The sequence below is a fragment of the Tupaia chinensis genome, unplaced genomic scaffold, assembly GCF_000334495.1.
Source record: "Tupaia chinensis unplaced genomic scaffold, TupChi_1.0 Scaffold149383_1, whole genome shotgun sequence".
In the NCBI taxonomy this organism is placed as follows: Eukaryota; Metazoa; Chordata; class Mammalia; order Scandentia; family Tupaiidae; genus Tupaia; species Tupaia belangeri.
In genome coordinates this window covers 3,179,054-3,195,285 of record NW_006209227.1, presented here as the reverse complement: position 1 = coordinate 3,195,285, position 16,232 = coordinate 3,179,054, and the positions used below count along the sequence as shown (strand labels likewise).

General features: G+C 44.1%; 2 protein-coding genes across 2 annotated transcripts in view; one reads left to right on the top strand and one right to left on the bottom strand.

Annotated features, from left to right (window-relative positions):
- Nucleotides 1-2,517: 2,517 nt before the first annotated feature.
- LOC106734162 (dnaJ homolog subfamily B member 3-like) lies at nt 2,518-3,820 on the top strand. The gene is given in 2 exon segments (XM_014585249.2): nt 2,518-3,330; nt 3,332-3,820. Coding segments are annotated over 2 exon segments (819 nt in total). The 5' UTR covers nt 2,518-2,637; the 3' UTR covers nt 3,458-3,820.
- Nucleotides 3,821-6,006: 2,186 nt separating this feature from the next.
- Nucleotides 6,007-16,232, bottom strand: part of LOC102476237 (UDP-glucuronosyltransferase 1-1) — a 19,928-nt gene continuing 9,702 nt past the window's right edge. The window contains exons 2-5 of the mRNA XM_006171157.3: nt 11,894-12,025; nt 10,843-10,930; nt 10,349-10,568; nt 6,007-7,160 (exon numbers count right to left, since the gene is read on the bottom strand). Coding sequence (XP_006171219.1) covers nt 6,863-7,160; nt 10,349-10,568; nt 10,843-10,930; nt 11,894-12,025 — 738 coding nt within the window. The 3' untranslated portion in view covers nt 6,007-6,862. The remainder of the gene's footprint in view (nt 7,161-10,348; nt 10,569-10,842; nt 10,931-11,893; nt 12,026-16,232) is intronic.

The following is a 16,232-nucleotide window of genomic DNA, read 5'->3' as shown; positions in this document are numbered from 1 at the left end:
TCTCCGGCACCATTTTGTTCTGTTCTGCCTGTATCCAGCAGCAGTTTGCACATCTGTTCTCACTGCCAGACGGTGGATATGCACAGAACTTTTGTTTTAGTTTTTCTAGCCATAAATCAGATAGACTGAGAGAGACAGAGAGACAGAGAAAGAAAGAGAGAGAGAGAAGTCACCAACTAGGGTGCTGGCTGTGACACTGTCCCTTCTACTTCAATCTCTTCTTGCAATTTTGCAGTGTTGTTCAAGCCACCAGGTCCAGGACTCAACCAGGACAGTCAGCCCTCTGGTTTCCAGGCACCTGAACCACTGAGCCACAAGCTGGTCCTGTAATATTCTTGTAGGCTGGGTTTCCACTCTGCAATCACTCTGTCACTCAGTGCCAGTCCATGGCTGTGCAGAGAGAAATGCACAGTAAATGCTTCACACAGATATGGCTTCCCTTCCCCCTTTGTCCTGGGTCCCACATGCAAGCAAGTGCTGAATCTAGATGATTCTACCACTGTCTCTCAGACCCCCTGCCATAGTCCTTTTCCTTTTTTCTTTTTTTTTTTTGTTTGTTTTTTTTGGAGAGGTTTTTTTGTTTGGTTGGTTTTTGGTTTTTGGTTTTGTTTGTTTGTTTTTGCTATATGGCACGTGCACTTGCCAGACAGAGCGAGACAGAGAGACAGAAAGTGGGAAATCACCCCTCCCCCCAGGGGTGATGACCATGCAGCAATCCCTTCTCCTCCATTCTTCTCTCCGGATCTTGGGAATGTACACACATGTGCCTGACATGAGTTTTAAACCATGGGTCAGGAATGGAACCACAATTGACTACATGGTAGTCCAGCGACATAGCCATTACACTAACTGTTGGTCCCCCCTGGTCCCTTTTCAAGGCCCCAGCCCACAGAACTACAACCACTAACCATCCCTCTGTCACTGAACAAGCTGCCCCTGTACCTGCACCCACTGCCACTTCTGGCATCTTGGTCAGCAGCTTCCTAGGAAACAGAAGAAAATCCAGACTCCACGGTCTTGCCCTCAGGATTCCCTGGGTAGACTCAGGCCCACTGTCCATGCTCATTCCTTCTCCCTAGCCCTTCTTCTTCCCTGTCCTCTGCTCCTTACCCTCCAGCCATTTTGGATCACTTGCCTTTCTAAAACTCCCTTCGCACTGTCCTCAGTTGCTTTGCTCATGCTGGACTCTACTCTTACCAGCTTCCTACTACTGTTTATTGCGTGGTTACCAAGTGCCAAGTCCAGTGACTCTCCTCCATTGCTCAAGATGATTACAATTGGGCAGTATGATCCAGTGAGATAGCACGCACCCTCTAGACCCACCACCCTGCATGATGAAACCTTAGAAAGTTCATTGGTTAATCATTTTCCAGTAGACCTAAGTGACTTTTATTAGTGTGTTGCCTCACAATTTATTGCAGCCAAGACTATGGTGTCAAGGACAGAATATAGAAATGGAGAGAACTCAGGTATCAACAAATGCCAAGAAAAAATCATGGCTATGACACAGCCATTTTAGGGGAAATAGTCACTTTATCCCACGTTCACCTACAGCACTAGTCTCCTAGTTTGCATGTTTTAATAATCTGATATACACTTGTGGACATGCCAGGCTGACCATACTAAACTACCAGCTCTCAAAGACTGAACCAGGCAATGCTGGGAATCTCTGAACATTGTTCAGAGGAATTTTGCAAAGTCAAAACAATTTCCATAACATAGATGCATTTGACTTTTTCACTTTCACTCTCATCTAAGTGTACCCTAGGGTCTCCCAAAGGCTCTAGGCAAGGATGATACTGCAACTAAGGGACTTGATTCCACATGGTTCAAAGTCCAGTCTCAGTGGTTTGAAAACCATAGGAGACTCATTTCCATGCACATCCCAAACCCCCAGTAGGATGACAGACGAAAAACGAGGGATTGCAGCTAGACCAGTGCCACTGGGTGGGGCTGCTTCCTCCTTCTCTGACTGTGCTTACTTCTCTAAACCCACCCCCCCCCTTTGAAATAAAAAAAAAAAAAAAAAAAAAAAAAAAAGCACAGAAGTGGACAAGAGAATCTGGTGCTCTTCTACTGAGTCTGATACTAAGGAGAGATGCAAAACTGTAAAACAATGCTCTTTTTCTCACTAAATGTTATTGATCTGAAACATATATTTTCTCATCGAGGTATTATTTATATTAGCATGGAATGGATTTATTGTTAATTAGGCGAATGAATGCAGTCTTTCAATTTTCAGTTTTAATATCTGGCGCCATACATACTACAGATACAATCCACCAAAACGTAAGCCCCGAGGACAAAACATTTGAGAATTATTGTCCTAGTTTTCAAACGCCATGACTCCCAAGGTGTGATAATACCCACCCCATCACCCTACCCCTCCCCAGGCCTGTTCTAAAGCCGACTTTAGGGAAAACATTTCCTAGGGCAGCCAGGCAGGGTCCTCCCTTTACAGACGAAAGTGCCCTTTTACTCCCCTAGTGACCTGGGCTGGGGGGGCGGAGCACGGGTGGGGGCTGAGCCTGGGCGCGCCTGTGGGCGGGGAGCGTCCCGGAGCCCCTTGCTAGGAGTCAGCTAGCTCTTCGCGTGGCATTCTGGGATGCGGTGCCCAGACTGACTTTGACCAATGGGATGTGGCTACGTCACAAGCGGCGCCCCCCAACACAGGCGTCTATCAGCCCAGCGTTCCCGTGCTGGGGCCACGCGGTTCTGCCCGCTGAGCTCCCCTACCCAGGCACGAGGCCTGCGGCCCTCCGACATGGTGGACTACTCCCAGGTGAGGCCATCAGGAAGGCGTACCGCAAGCTGGCCCTCAAGTGGCACCCCGACAAAAACCCGGAGAACAAGGAGGAGGCGGAGAAGAGATTCAAAGAGGTGGCCGAGGCCTACGAGGTGCTGTCGGACGCCAAGAAGCGGGACGTCTACGACCGTTATGGCCAGGCCGGGGTGAGCGGAGGCGGCGGCGGCGCGCCCTTCCACGACCCCTTCGAGGACGTCTTCAGCTTCCGCGACCCGGCCGACGTCTTCAGGGAGTTCTTTGGTGGCCGCGACCCATTTTCCTTTGACTTCTTCGGAGACCCGCTTGAGAACGTTTTCGGGGGTCGAAGGAGCTCCCGGGGAAGCAGAAGCAGAGGGTCAGCACCGCTTTTCTCCACCTTCAATCAGTTTCCAGCTTTTGGAGGTGGTTTTTCCTCTTTTGATCCAGGATTTTCGTCCTTTGGCCCCCTGGGAAATGGGGGCCTTTCTTCCTTCTCCATGTCGTGTGGGAGTGGTGCGGCAGGCAGCTTCAAGTCCCTGTCGACTTCCACCGAGATAGTTAACGGCAAAAAAAACCACCACCCAGAGAATCATTGAGAATGGCCAAGAAAGGGTGGAAGTGGAAGAAGACGGAGAGTTAAAGTCCCTGATAATAAAAGGCAAAGAGCAGCTGCTCCACATTGACACCAAGTAACGCCGTCTGTCTGACTCCGAGGCACATTTGAGGAATTGCAGGACCTAATTTTAAGATTGCGCGGGAACTCCACTTTCAGAACACCTGCACCCAAGAATCTATAAACAGTACATGCCAGCACCGTATTCATTGTTACCGTCAGAACCACACGAATAGACTTCTTTTTGTCTTTAAAATTGTTGTAAATATCTGTATGAATTTTGCTCTTTATTAAACTTAATCCTGAGGCTTACCACTGTTTCATAGTGCTAGGAAGAAATGCTCATCACAGCACCTTGAACGTTTTTCTATTTGGAGCACATATGGCAAAAGATTTGAGTGTATTAGGGCCATTAGGTGGCAGGGTCATTAAGGCGCTGGACTCCCAAATGGGTCACTGTGGTTAAATTCTCAGCCCTGGTGGCTTGAAAATCATGCTGGGTATGTGTGCATGCATGCTCAAGATCCCAAGGGGAAAATGGAGAAGGCATTGCAGTGTGGCAAACCCCTGCATGGGGGTGGTGGTGGTTTCCCTTTCTCCTCTCTTCCTGGTGAGCACACCCATCTATGGAAAAAAAAATAAACTTAAAAATAAGATTTGAGTGTATTAGTAATACTTCTTGTTAGTGAAAATAAAGATGGCTTTTAGTTGCATGTAAGTGCTGGTGTTGTAATAAGTTTGGGTTGTTTAGATATGTTGAATCTAGGTTTTCTTTTTTAAATTTGCCACCTGGCACGTGCACTCAGCAGAGACAGCAGAAAAATGGCAAGCATCACCTTGTAGTGAATGTTCACACTGCAGTCCCTTCTCCGTAGACTTTTGGGCACATGTATCCATGCCACCAACTGGTCCAATTATCTTTTCCTTTTTTTAATCCCACTTTTCACCTATCCAACTGATAGATTTTCTTCATTGGAGAGTACTTCATCCTGAGGGTGACTTAGCTCCTAGCCCTCACACTGATGACAACCCTCCAGATGCAGTTTGGGAACATCTTAAGCCGTGGGTCCAGGGTGATAGTGCCTGCAGGTCATGACCTGCATCCCCTCCTTAATTTGTCAGTCCTTGGGCCCACCCTCAACACCACCCCTGCACATCTCTCTCTGACTGGGTTTTTTGCTTAGGGCAAGTGCGGGAGTCGGGGGGAGAGAGAGTGAGAGGGAAAATGAGAAATCACCACCCTCCACAGGAGGGATGGCCAAACCACAATCCCTTCTCCATTCTTCTGGAATCTTGGGCATGCAAGCACATATACTCAGACATGGTTTTCAAGCCACAGGGTCCCGAACATGAACAGCCGTGAGCCATGTGGGAGTCCAGCAACCTGAAGGCTGAGTTCTCTTCTGGTTCCCTCTGTCTATTTAAGAACTTTTTTAAGAGACCTGGAAGTGCAGAGAAATTAAATGCACCTGGAGCTGGTCTCAGCCCATCACTGACAGGCACGGGCTCAAATACCAACAGCCATGTTCCTCAGGTGGAATACTCTGGCTGCTTTCCAAGCCCCAGAGTGACCCAGCGGATCCAGCCTCAGTTGCCCATAAGAGAACCTGCACCTGCTGGCAGGTTTCACTTTTCTCACTCCCCTACCAGTGCTTTCCCTCCTTCCCAAATAATCTCCTGGCCCCTGAATCCTCACCCAGAAATCCAAACCAGGAGGACTAGTCATTTGTTTTGAAGCCCTTTCCCATGGAAATTATCTTGATTGTGTGTGAAGAATTAGCTATTAGGACATTCCATGAGGTCTTCCTTGTTTTTAAATTGCCAGAGGGTGTATGCACTTGCTAGAGAGAGACAGAAAGAAAGAGAAAGCACCCTCAATGGGGCACCGTCATTCTGTAATCCCTCCTCCATTTTCCATCCTGTCGGGATTTGGGGCAGGCACACACAGACTGGCATGTTTTTCAAACTGCCAGGGCCAGGATTTGAGCTACTGTCAGCCATATGGGATCTATCTTAGACCATTGGGATATAGAGCCAGCCAAAGGGAGGCCCTTTGTTTAAAGATGTGGTTAAGTTCTGGAATATGCATGCAGTAGAACACTCCATCATTAAAAAAGAATGAAATGTTCTATAAAAACATTGGAAATGGGGCTGGCAGGTGCCACAGTGAAGGTATTGAATCTCACATAGCTGAATCTGCAGTTCAAGTCCTGGACCTAGCAGCTTCAAAAACACACCAGGCTTGAGTGCAGACATGACCAAAATCCCTCAAGGACAATGGAGAAAGGGTTGTGGCATGACCATCCCCCTGGAGGTGACATCTCTCCCTCTCTGTCTCTCTCTAGCAAAAACACATGCCCTACAACGACAACAAAAAAAAAATTAGGAAAGCATTCACAATACGATGATGTAGATACAAAACATTACAAAACACTAGGTATATTTGGCATGTCTAATATTTTATGTATTTGTCAAAATAATAATGATTATTTCCAGGCATGAAACTACTAACAATTTTTCTTATGTGTGCATGTGTGAACATCTGTATTTTTCAAATTATCTGTCATAATTCTACATTACTTTCACAATTAAAACATGCAACACCAATAAAGGGAAAAACACTAAGAAATGTAATTCGCATGAATTTATTGATATATTTTTTAGCTGTAGGTAACAGCAGCAAACATGCACGTGCCCAGCACTCTACTTCTGATTTTTAGCAAATTCAGATCCACTCGACACAAGCAATAATTATCCTCTCGAGCAAGTCATTCGCCAATTTAATAGTTCATTTTTCCATAAAGCGAATCATACACCATTCTCAAGGACTCTGAGCCATTCATTCCTTCTAACTCTACCCTGGAGGTACAAATGTTTCATTGAACACAGCCTGACACATTTGAAACCTGAACATAAAGGTGCATCAATCATTATTGAAGTCATCGTCGACCATATGACAGTCTGCAGAAGCTTAGGATGAAGTAGAAATAGTCATCCCAAGTGGGGGACACCAGCCGTGGGACCACCTTTGAATCCTGTGCACCCAAACAGGCCATATTTCCAAGACATGCCACTCTCAGGGCCAGTCCTCACTGCAACAGAGGTTAAAGACAACAGAGGGGGCAGAATACATACTGAAATATCTTACCTTACAGGTGTGATCGGTGATTATTCTTTTACAAATAAAAAAAAGGCCACATTGAGGGCTCAGCCATGGAGGCGCCCATGGATGCCAGGATAAATCCCAGGAGCGACTTGGGCAGGTGCATTACAGCGACACCTGTGAGCTCGGCTAGCTGGGTGGCAAGACCCTGTCAGGAACACTCTCACCCCATTAAAAAGAAAAAGAACATTGAGAAGAATGCCCAACTTTTGGCGAAGCACTTCTTTAATAAGAATAAAGTGAATTTAATACTGATTCTGCTTGCAGGTTTCGAAATGGCCGGGGTCTGGATTAAAATGTCGCCTTACTTTCCACCCACTTTTCAGTGTGCCTTGGATTTGTGGCTTTTCTTCGCCCGCCCTTTTTTACCGAAGCATTTCCGAAAGCCACAGGCACAGATTTTAAAGGTGACGAAGGCCACCGTCAGGGCGATGGCCAGGAGGAAGCCCATCCCAGCCAGGGAGTGGTACTGGTACCAAGTGAGGTCGTGGGCTGCAGGGCGCAGGTGGGGTGCCCCCTTGTGCCTCATCACGAACTCCACCCAGAACACAGCCAGGTCCAGAGGCTCTATGGGCCGGTCCTTGTGAAGACTGGAGAGGCGCATGATGTTTTCCTTGTAGCTAAACACAGAGAGGGTCGTGTTAGTGCCTGGGACACCAGGAGGATGAGCACTCCGCCACGCTTGCCTCCCGTGTGGAGTGAGCCCAGCCTTGCCGAACATGGCAGAGGAAAATTGTTTCCATGATAACAAGAAAGAACATGCACGCGAACAATACTTAGTAAGTGGTATTTCTCACAAAAGGGGGGGAAAAAAGAGAGAGAGAGAAAGGCTCTTAAGAAGGAAAAGGAAGAAGGAAGAAGGGAGGGATCGAGACCGAAATTCGACATTATAATCGTACTAAATTGTAGTTTGTTTCTTCCATGAGAGCGTGAGAGACAGAAAGAGACAGCGCCTCCAACAGGTCTTGAAGTCACAAACCACACAGCCTTAGCCAGGCGAGATCACCAAGACCTGAATGCCTGGGGTGGGCGGGGAGGTTCAAACTCGAACCTTCCCACGTGGGTCAGCGTCACGGACCATCCCATGTTACCACTGTATCACTGGTTCCTAATTCTACACTGACAAACCTTGCTTCTTCCTTTCCTTCTTTTCTTTTAAATGGTATCTTTGAGAAGTTAGATACAAAAAAAGAATTTTGTGGGAAATCAAGTTATACCTTGTTTATTCTAAAAGAAAAGAAAAGGTCATACAAATTGTGAATGGTCTCTCATTTAAGGTTGTAAACAATCACACCTGGCCAAATTAGTCATTATTAAATGCCAACTCTAAGGTGGTCGTATTCTTTCAATCAAATCACTGAAACACATCAAACTTTCCAAGGACTAAATTTTGCATGAGGCTGCACACACACACCAGCATCTTGCTTATACTAAATGGACGGCTGTTTATGTTGGATGGTGTTGACAGCTGAATCAGGAAATCTAAATCCAAAATGAGTTAGATGCTTCAACCCATAGTGTAGATTTACTAGAAGAAGGTAGAGAAGGGAAAAGAGGAGGCGATTGAAAAGAAAAGGGAGAGCTGAACAGAAGACAGTCCTATTCAGGGCCAGCTAGGGTCTCTGCGGTCCTTAGACATATCCGTGATGTTTATTTGGATACATTGGTATAACGTCATATAATATTTGGGCATAAATTCCATTAAGCACATTCCTTTTATATAAATCTTCTCTTAAGATAGATCCTCTTAAAACTTTCAGTCATTCAATAGTTATTGAGCACCTATGATGCCCTGGTTGCCTCTACAAACTGATATTTGAAAATTTGCCATTTCACTTTATTTTGTTTAGGTGAAGGTCTTGGCTCAGGGGGCTGGAACCATGGAAATTCACAATCAGATAGAGATGGCTCAAAAAAGGAACAGAGGAGTTAGTTCATAGCTAAATCTGATTGATTAGTGTCTTTAGAAAATACAAATGTACTGGAGAAGTTCAACCAAGTCTACTTTAACCCACAACTAGTTATCTATACCACTGCACAGAGGATCAAAACCATTCGGTGTTCTGAAAAGTCAGGATGCCTTGTTGCATAGAAAAACATAGTAAAATATGTCATGACTTTTCCAACGACTTAATATATTATACTTTGAGCCTCAAGAATGAGTTTTTTCACGTGGAAAGAGTCAGGTTTATGGTATGGACAGGTGAGCAGCATCCACTGCCAGTAGTGACGACTGGGATGAGGGGCGAAATCCACACGGCCTAGCACTCTGGCACTTGGCCCAGACATTCTTTGGACTTCTTTTATCCACTAGCACCACACACACACCAGCATCTAGAAGGCTGGAAGTCAGTTCTCAGTCCCGCAGCATCCCCAACACCCCTTATCCATGCTTGGTGTCTCCCCTGGTAGCAACTCCTCCCAGCTGAACACACTCCAGTTTTTCACATCCATCTTCCTGACTTAAATCTCTTTTTTTTAATATTTGCTTTTTATTTTTTGTTTACTTGTTTAGAGACTTTTTCTTTTGCTCTACAGTGCATGCCCTCACCAGAGAGACAGAAAGCAAGAAATTACCTCCCAAGGCAGATGACCATGCCTCAGTCCCTTCTTCATTCTCTGCTAAGAATCTTAGCACGTATGTACATGTTCCCATTGTGAGTTTTAATCCACTAAGTCCAAGACTCAAACTATGGTCAACTATATGGGAGTCCTATGAGAACCATTACACCATATGCTGACCCACCCCCCACCACCATGACTCTTTCTAAAGGAGCACCTATGGTTGAAAGCTCCCAACGTACTCACAGACATACACATACACACTCATGTGTGTGTACATGTGTGTCTAAACACGTGCCCAAACACACACTTGTATGCCTAGACACATGTCCACATACATACACAAATGGACACACACACACACACACACACACACACACACACATGCTATTGGGAGAAATCGACTTCTGGACAGTGATACTTCCCATAAGGTTTTGATCAGCCTGGGATCAGTACTTGACAACTGGTCAACCATACACTCAGTTAATGCAAACAACATTTATTCCAATGACATTTGAGCAGTTCTCAGGGCCACATTTGAACAACTTTGCATTTGCTTTTGTTCTAAGCCTGTATCTGTGATATCATATGACACCCCTATTTATAAAGCCCCATGCACAAAACTCACACAGGCTTCAGGGCTTTGGAAGTTGTGCTTCTAAGCACCTGTTTTGTTTTCATCTTCGGACACTATGCTTCTTATAATGCAGTATTTCACTCTTTGAAGGAATTTATATATCAGATGTCTATTAGGGTGACTTTTTATAAATTAAAATTTTAAATCTACTTGGGAAAATAAAATTTTAAATGAATTAAATGTGAATTAATCAAGAACTAAGGCCAGTGGGTGATGTGGAGGTTGCTTGTACAGATAGAGTCACAAGCTTGCTTGTACAGATAGAGTCCTGGACTCAGTGTTTGAAAACCACTCCGAACACATGTGTGTGTGCAAACTCCTCTTCCAAGAGGAGAATGGAAGAGAAGGGATTGCAGTGTGGGGTGTACTTCTCACTTTTCTTCTCTCTCTCTCATTCTCCTTCTCTCTATCTCTGACGAGCACACAAACCCTATAGCAACATTTATTTAAAAATTATTCAAAAACTGAAGGACCCTTTTATATGGTGAATAAGCAAATCCCCAACATTTTTCTAAACCTAGATTTTATCTGATTTTTTTTTTTATGTTTGAATATGTATCAGGGATTCTATGGCCAAAATACAGGTAGTATCTGTCTGGAATTTGTTACCTTTTGTCAAAGATGACTGTCTTTAGAGCATTTGCTAAATCTTCAGAAGTCATTTCAAGGACATTCAGGGTCACTCCAGCTCCTTTGGTCTCCATGCGCTTGGCGTTGTCCATCTGGTCACCGAACAAGGGCAGCATCACCATCGGGACACCATTGCATATTCCTTCATAAATGCCGTGGGAGCCGGAATGCGTGATGAAGGCACGAGTCTTTGGGTGAGCTGAGAAGCAAAGTGAGGGGATGCCTGTGGTCAGGTGGTCGGTGTCACAGACTGACATCGTCTAGACCGTGAAATCCCCTAAGGAGGACTCAGGACAGTCCACGTGCAGCCCTTGCAGAAGTTTACAGAAAATGTGGGCTGACATAGCCCCACTAGATCAAAGCAATGCAGACATGTTGTCCGTAATCTTCCCAAGACAAACACACGTTAAGAGCAACCACGCCCAAGCCATTCTCTCCTCTTTCCCCCTCCATGTAAAGCCCTCCCGACATACCAAGCAGATCTTTTTGGGGTAGCCACTTGACAAGTATCGTATTCTTCGCAAGGTTTGATGGGCGGCTTCCAGTATACCGCCACAGGACCTAGTAGAGACAAAAGAACAGAATTGAAAGAAAAAAACATAATATGACTTAAAAACAAAACAAGTCTGCTCTGGTAGCTTGGAAATAGGACCTGTGAGTGACATAAACTTCTTCCATGAGGATGTGTGGTTTAGTGACTGAGAAGACTTCCAGGGCAGCTTGGGTACAAGGGCGTGTTCACTTCTTGTGAAAATTCACTGAGCTGGGACCAGCAGTTAGCGTAATGGCTATGTCGCTAGACGCCCATGTAGTCAACCACAGTTCAAATCCAGGACCCTGTGGCTTAATCTCACACCGGGCACATGTGCGTGCAGGTCCAAGATCCCTAGAGGAAAGTGGAGGAGAAGGGATTGCAGCATGGTCATCCCCCCTCGGAGGTGATTTCTCGTTTCTATCTCTCTGTCTCTTTCTGTCTTTCTAGTGAGTGCCACGCCCTGTAGCAAAAATCTGTCAAAAAAAAAAAAGAAAGAAAGAAAGAAAGAAAGAAAGAAAAGAAAAAGAAAAAGAAAAAGAAAGAAAGAAAGAAAATTCACTGAGCTGTGCATTTTTCATTTTTCCACCTTCCTGCTCTTCAAAGGAAACTACTAATTAAAATGAGTATATGCTGAACAACAAAAGCAGAAAAATAAGAAAGAAATCCAGTGTCTTAACCAGTGATTTTAGGCAGACATATTCCCATTTAATATGGAAAATCAATAGCTTGTTTATTTTTAAATAAATTCCTCTTAATGCAGTTTGGAGACTCTTAGAGAAAATGAGACTTCTGAGCAGTGGACCATGGTTTCACACATAGCTGAGATTTAAAACAAAAAAGAAAAAAGAAAAAACTTTGGATTCATAGTGGGAGAATTGCAGAGAAAACCCAGATCTAAAGTTCCAGCTAATAGACTTAATGTAGCTCCTGGGAGTTGGGACCAGAACGCCTGTGAGGATAGACGTAAAGAAATTGTCTTGTTTTCTTACCGTCTGAGGTATTTTGCCCAAAGCTTCAGCTATTTCCATAGCTTTCTTCTCTGGAATCTCTGAGACCATAGATCCCAAAGAGAAAACCACAATTCCATGTTCTCCAGAGGCATTAATGTAGCCTTCAAATTCCTAGAGCCAGAGACAATTTTCCAGTTAATGTTTGTTCTCAGATTCTTCAGTGACTACAAATATTAAGCTGGAGTTAAACATCTTTCCCTTAAGACTGTAATGAAAGGGGTATGTTGTGAGAAACAGAGGCAAAATTATTACCTTTTATTCCCAGAAGGAGCGTAAGCTCACCAGAAAGGCAGACAGACTGAACAGGCACCTTCCCAGTGGAGGATTATCATGTGAAAATCCTTTCTCCTCCATTTCTCCATCCTGTCAGGATTTTGGACACGCACATACACACATGCCTGTGTGTTTTCAAACCACTGGAGCTGGAATTTGAACCACTGTCATTCATTTGGGATCCCTCTCCCTGAGCCACTAGCCTATGGAGCCGGCCCCACACTGCAGTTTTGGCCTGTGACAAGGACATCCTGAGGATGGGGTTTCTAAGTCCTTCTGTCCCGGGCTCCTTATCACAGCCTGTTCCTATCCAAGTTCTCTTCACCTTTTCCTCTAAGCAATGATAAACACTTTCACACATTCCCTAGGACTTCAGGTGACCTTTAACCTCATCTGGAAAGGGCCAGATCTGTACACCCCCAGACCTTCTCAACCAGCAGTTGATAACACAGAATGGAACCCACAGGCCCATGGAGATCCAAAGCTCAATAGTAGGTTGAGCTAGAGTGTAAGTGGGGGACATTCACTAAGAGGTCACGGCAGGGCATGCTGTGGGCATCATTGTCCATTCTGGACCTGCTCTTATGGGCTCAGTAAGGCCAAGTCCATCCCTTCCTTGCAAAACTTCCCCTGAACCTCACCCCAGAATCACAGTCCCTGGGCTGGCCAGAGAACAAAGCAACATGTTAACTGAAAACATCCCTTGATCCCCAACTTCTGGTGCCTTTCAGAGAAGAAGAGCTGCCCTGAGTGGATGGATGCCCTGGCTCTGCTGAACACCCCACCCAGATGACACCTCTGAAATAGCACCTACACTGTACTGAGAGTTAAGTCATATTAGTTCTGGGCTTTTAAAATTGATTTCTTTTCCTCCAAATGCCTTCCCTCCCCCCACAAGACTGTATTTAGCACCTAGATAGCATGTTGGAAATGTCCCTTCAACAGATGCGTTCCAGGTCACCCACACAGATCCCTAGCACCTGTGCCCCCCTCACATTCTCTAGCCATCCTGAGCTGGTATTGCACTCTACTTTAGCTATTTTCCTTGGACCCAACCCTTCCTAATCTCAGAATTGCTACTATCACAAGGACAGTCTCTCCTCCTTGGAATATCTAGGAATTCTAGAGTTTCATTCTCTCAATGTTGTTCCATGAGAGATCTTCAAAAATCTCATGAAAAATGCATATTGTGAAAAAACTAGGGCCAGATACCTTCATGGCTCCTGAGAACTAGTGATTTCGGGGGAATGGGAGAAATGAAGATTTTCCACTGAGAATTCGGCCTCCAACCCACAAACTCACGTGTAGAGGCAGGGGGGAGCAAATCAGAAGACACCTTCATGGCTCCTGAGAACTAGTGATTTCAGAGGAAGAGGAGAAATGAAGATGTTCCACTGAGAATTCATCTTCCAGCACACAAACTCCCATGATTAAACTTCAAGTTTGGGAAGAAACACACATCCATCAGATGACTAGAAATCACCTCAGGACCACAAGAAATATGGAAAAGCAAGAAAATAACTCTCCTCCAAGAGAAAATAATAACTCCTCTTCATCCACAGACAGTTCAATGGAAATCATGGAAATGTCTGATAAAGAATTAAAGACATTCATTATGGCGAAGCTAACAGAGATGGAAGAGAGGAGAGACAATGAACTGCAGAAGAGAAAGGAGAAAGGAGTTGATGAATTCCAGGATGTGAAGACACTCTTGGAAGATCTAAAAGAGGAATTACACACTGTACAAAAGAATCAAATGGAACTGTTAGAGATGAAGACTATAATACAGGAAGTCAAAATCTCCCTTAAAAGTATTAGAAGCAGACTAGATCATACAGAAAATAGAATCTCAGAGGTAGAAGAGAAAATTGGTGGTCTAGAAAAATCCACCACAAAGACTGAGAAAATTGCCCAAATATTTGAGATTAATATATGAGAAGTACTAGATACCATCAAACATCCAAATATCCAGATAATTGGCATCCCAGAAGGGGAAGAGACTCATAATCTATTCCATGAAATTCTGCAAGAAAACTTTCCAAACCTAGACAGGCACTCAAAGATCCAGTCCCAAGAAATACAAAGGACCCCAAATAGAATCAACCCAAGAAGATCTCCTCCAAGACACATTATAGCCAGGTTGACCAAACCACAGACAAAGACAAGATACTAAGATTGGCAAGAGAAAAACATCAAGTTACCTACAAAGGACATCCCATCAGACTAACAGCAGATCTCTCATTGGAAACAATGCGAGTGAGGAAAGAATGAGAAAATATATTCAAAGTGTTAAGAAAAAAGCAATTTCAGCCGAGAATACTGTACCCGGCAAGATTATCTTTCATGTGGGAAGAAAAGACAAGAATATTCTCAGATAAAACCTGAAAGAATTTACCAGCACAAGACCAGATCTCCAAGAAGTTTTCAAGGGTGTGCTATATCAGGAAAATTAAATACAGACACACAGAAATAAGAGTTCAAAAACTAAAGTGGCCAACTTAATCATAGGGTCAAGTCTGGAGTTGAATATTATATCCCAGAATTTAATCAGGAAGATCAAACCACAACAGAAGATAGATTAAGTACATGAGATTGAACTGATGAAATAGCATTTTATGACTTTTGATTAAAATATTGCTTATTTTCTTCTAGGCTTTGTTTTCTGGTTTTTGTCCTGTCTTGAGCTGTCTATAGATTTATGTACCTTCTACTCGAACAAAATACTCCTATTTCCTGGCTTTAAGTTTTACGGAAAGTTCCTTAGCCTTTCTTTGATTTATTAAATTTAAAACTGCTTTTCTTGAAATTACCAGCTGAACATGCTATTGAAAGTAGTTAAAAGTTAGGTTATTTAAGACATCGTGGAGGAAAAAGAAATGGAAAACAACAGTAGACACCAGAGACAGTGTCAGAGGAGTGTGGGAAAGGGCAGGGGGTCAGAATTAGGGGTAAAATGGACCTGCAAACTGGATTGAGCCAGCCAGCAGTTCCAGACACCAGGTGGCCTGTGGCTGCAGGCCCTTCTGCCTGGGTCCTTCACACATCCCCACCCCTGCTCCCATCAGAATTTCAGGTTGGTCTCATGGGACTTTAAGATGAACTCACCCCCCAACACACACCCCACCTGAAAACTGGATCAAGCTGGCCAGCAGTTCTGGACACAAGGCAACCTGCAGCTGCAGGCCCTTTCACCCAGGACTCATTTCTCATCCTCTGGCCCTTTGCTACTTGCCTTTGGACTCTCAGAATTTTAGTGTTTTGTTTTGTTCTTCTTTGCTCTTGAGGTGTTGCTTATTAGGTCAGTTGGAGGCTCACCACTTCTTGGAACCAGGGAGGACTTTGGGTCACCTAGGACCAGTGACAACAGTACATGGTACTGTTGAGCAACAGGTAGGCCAACCATAAGAGAAATCATCAGTTTTCTAATCCTGTACAACTTAACACTCAGAGACACCTTAAATACGTTAGGAAGCAAATATAGATCACCTGGTGACTAGGAACAATTGCAGAGGCTGAAGAAGTATGAGCAACCAACAAAAAGTCTCTCCCTCAAGGGAAATCATCAAGCCTACATCACCCACAGTCAATACAATGGACATCGTGGACATGTCTGATAAGGAATTCAGAATATTTGTAGTGACCAAACTAACTGAGATAGAAGAGAAAAGAGACAAGGAGCTCCAGGAGATGAGGAAGTCCTTTCATGATTTGAAAGAAAAATAGATACCTTAAACAAGAACCAGATGGAACTTGTAGGGTTGAAGAATGTGATACAGGAAATCAAAACCTCCCTTGAAAGTATTAAAAATAGTTTAGATCAAGCAGAAGATCGAATCTCTAATGTAGAAGACAAAACATCTAACCTAGAAAAAATATCAAGAAGATTGAGAAAATAACCATGAAAAATGAGGACAATATACAATGAATACTGGATACCATCAAGTGCCCCAACATATGGATAATTGGTATCCCAGAAGAGGAAGAAAATAATAAGGGTCTAGACAATTTATTCCATGAAATCCTGGAAGAAAACTTTCCAAACCTA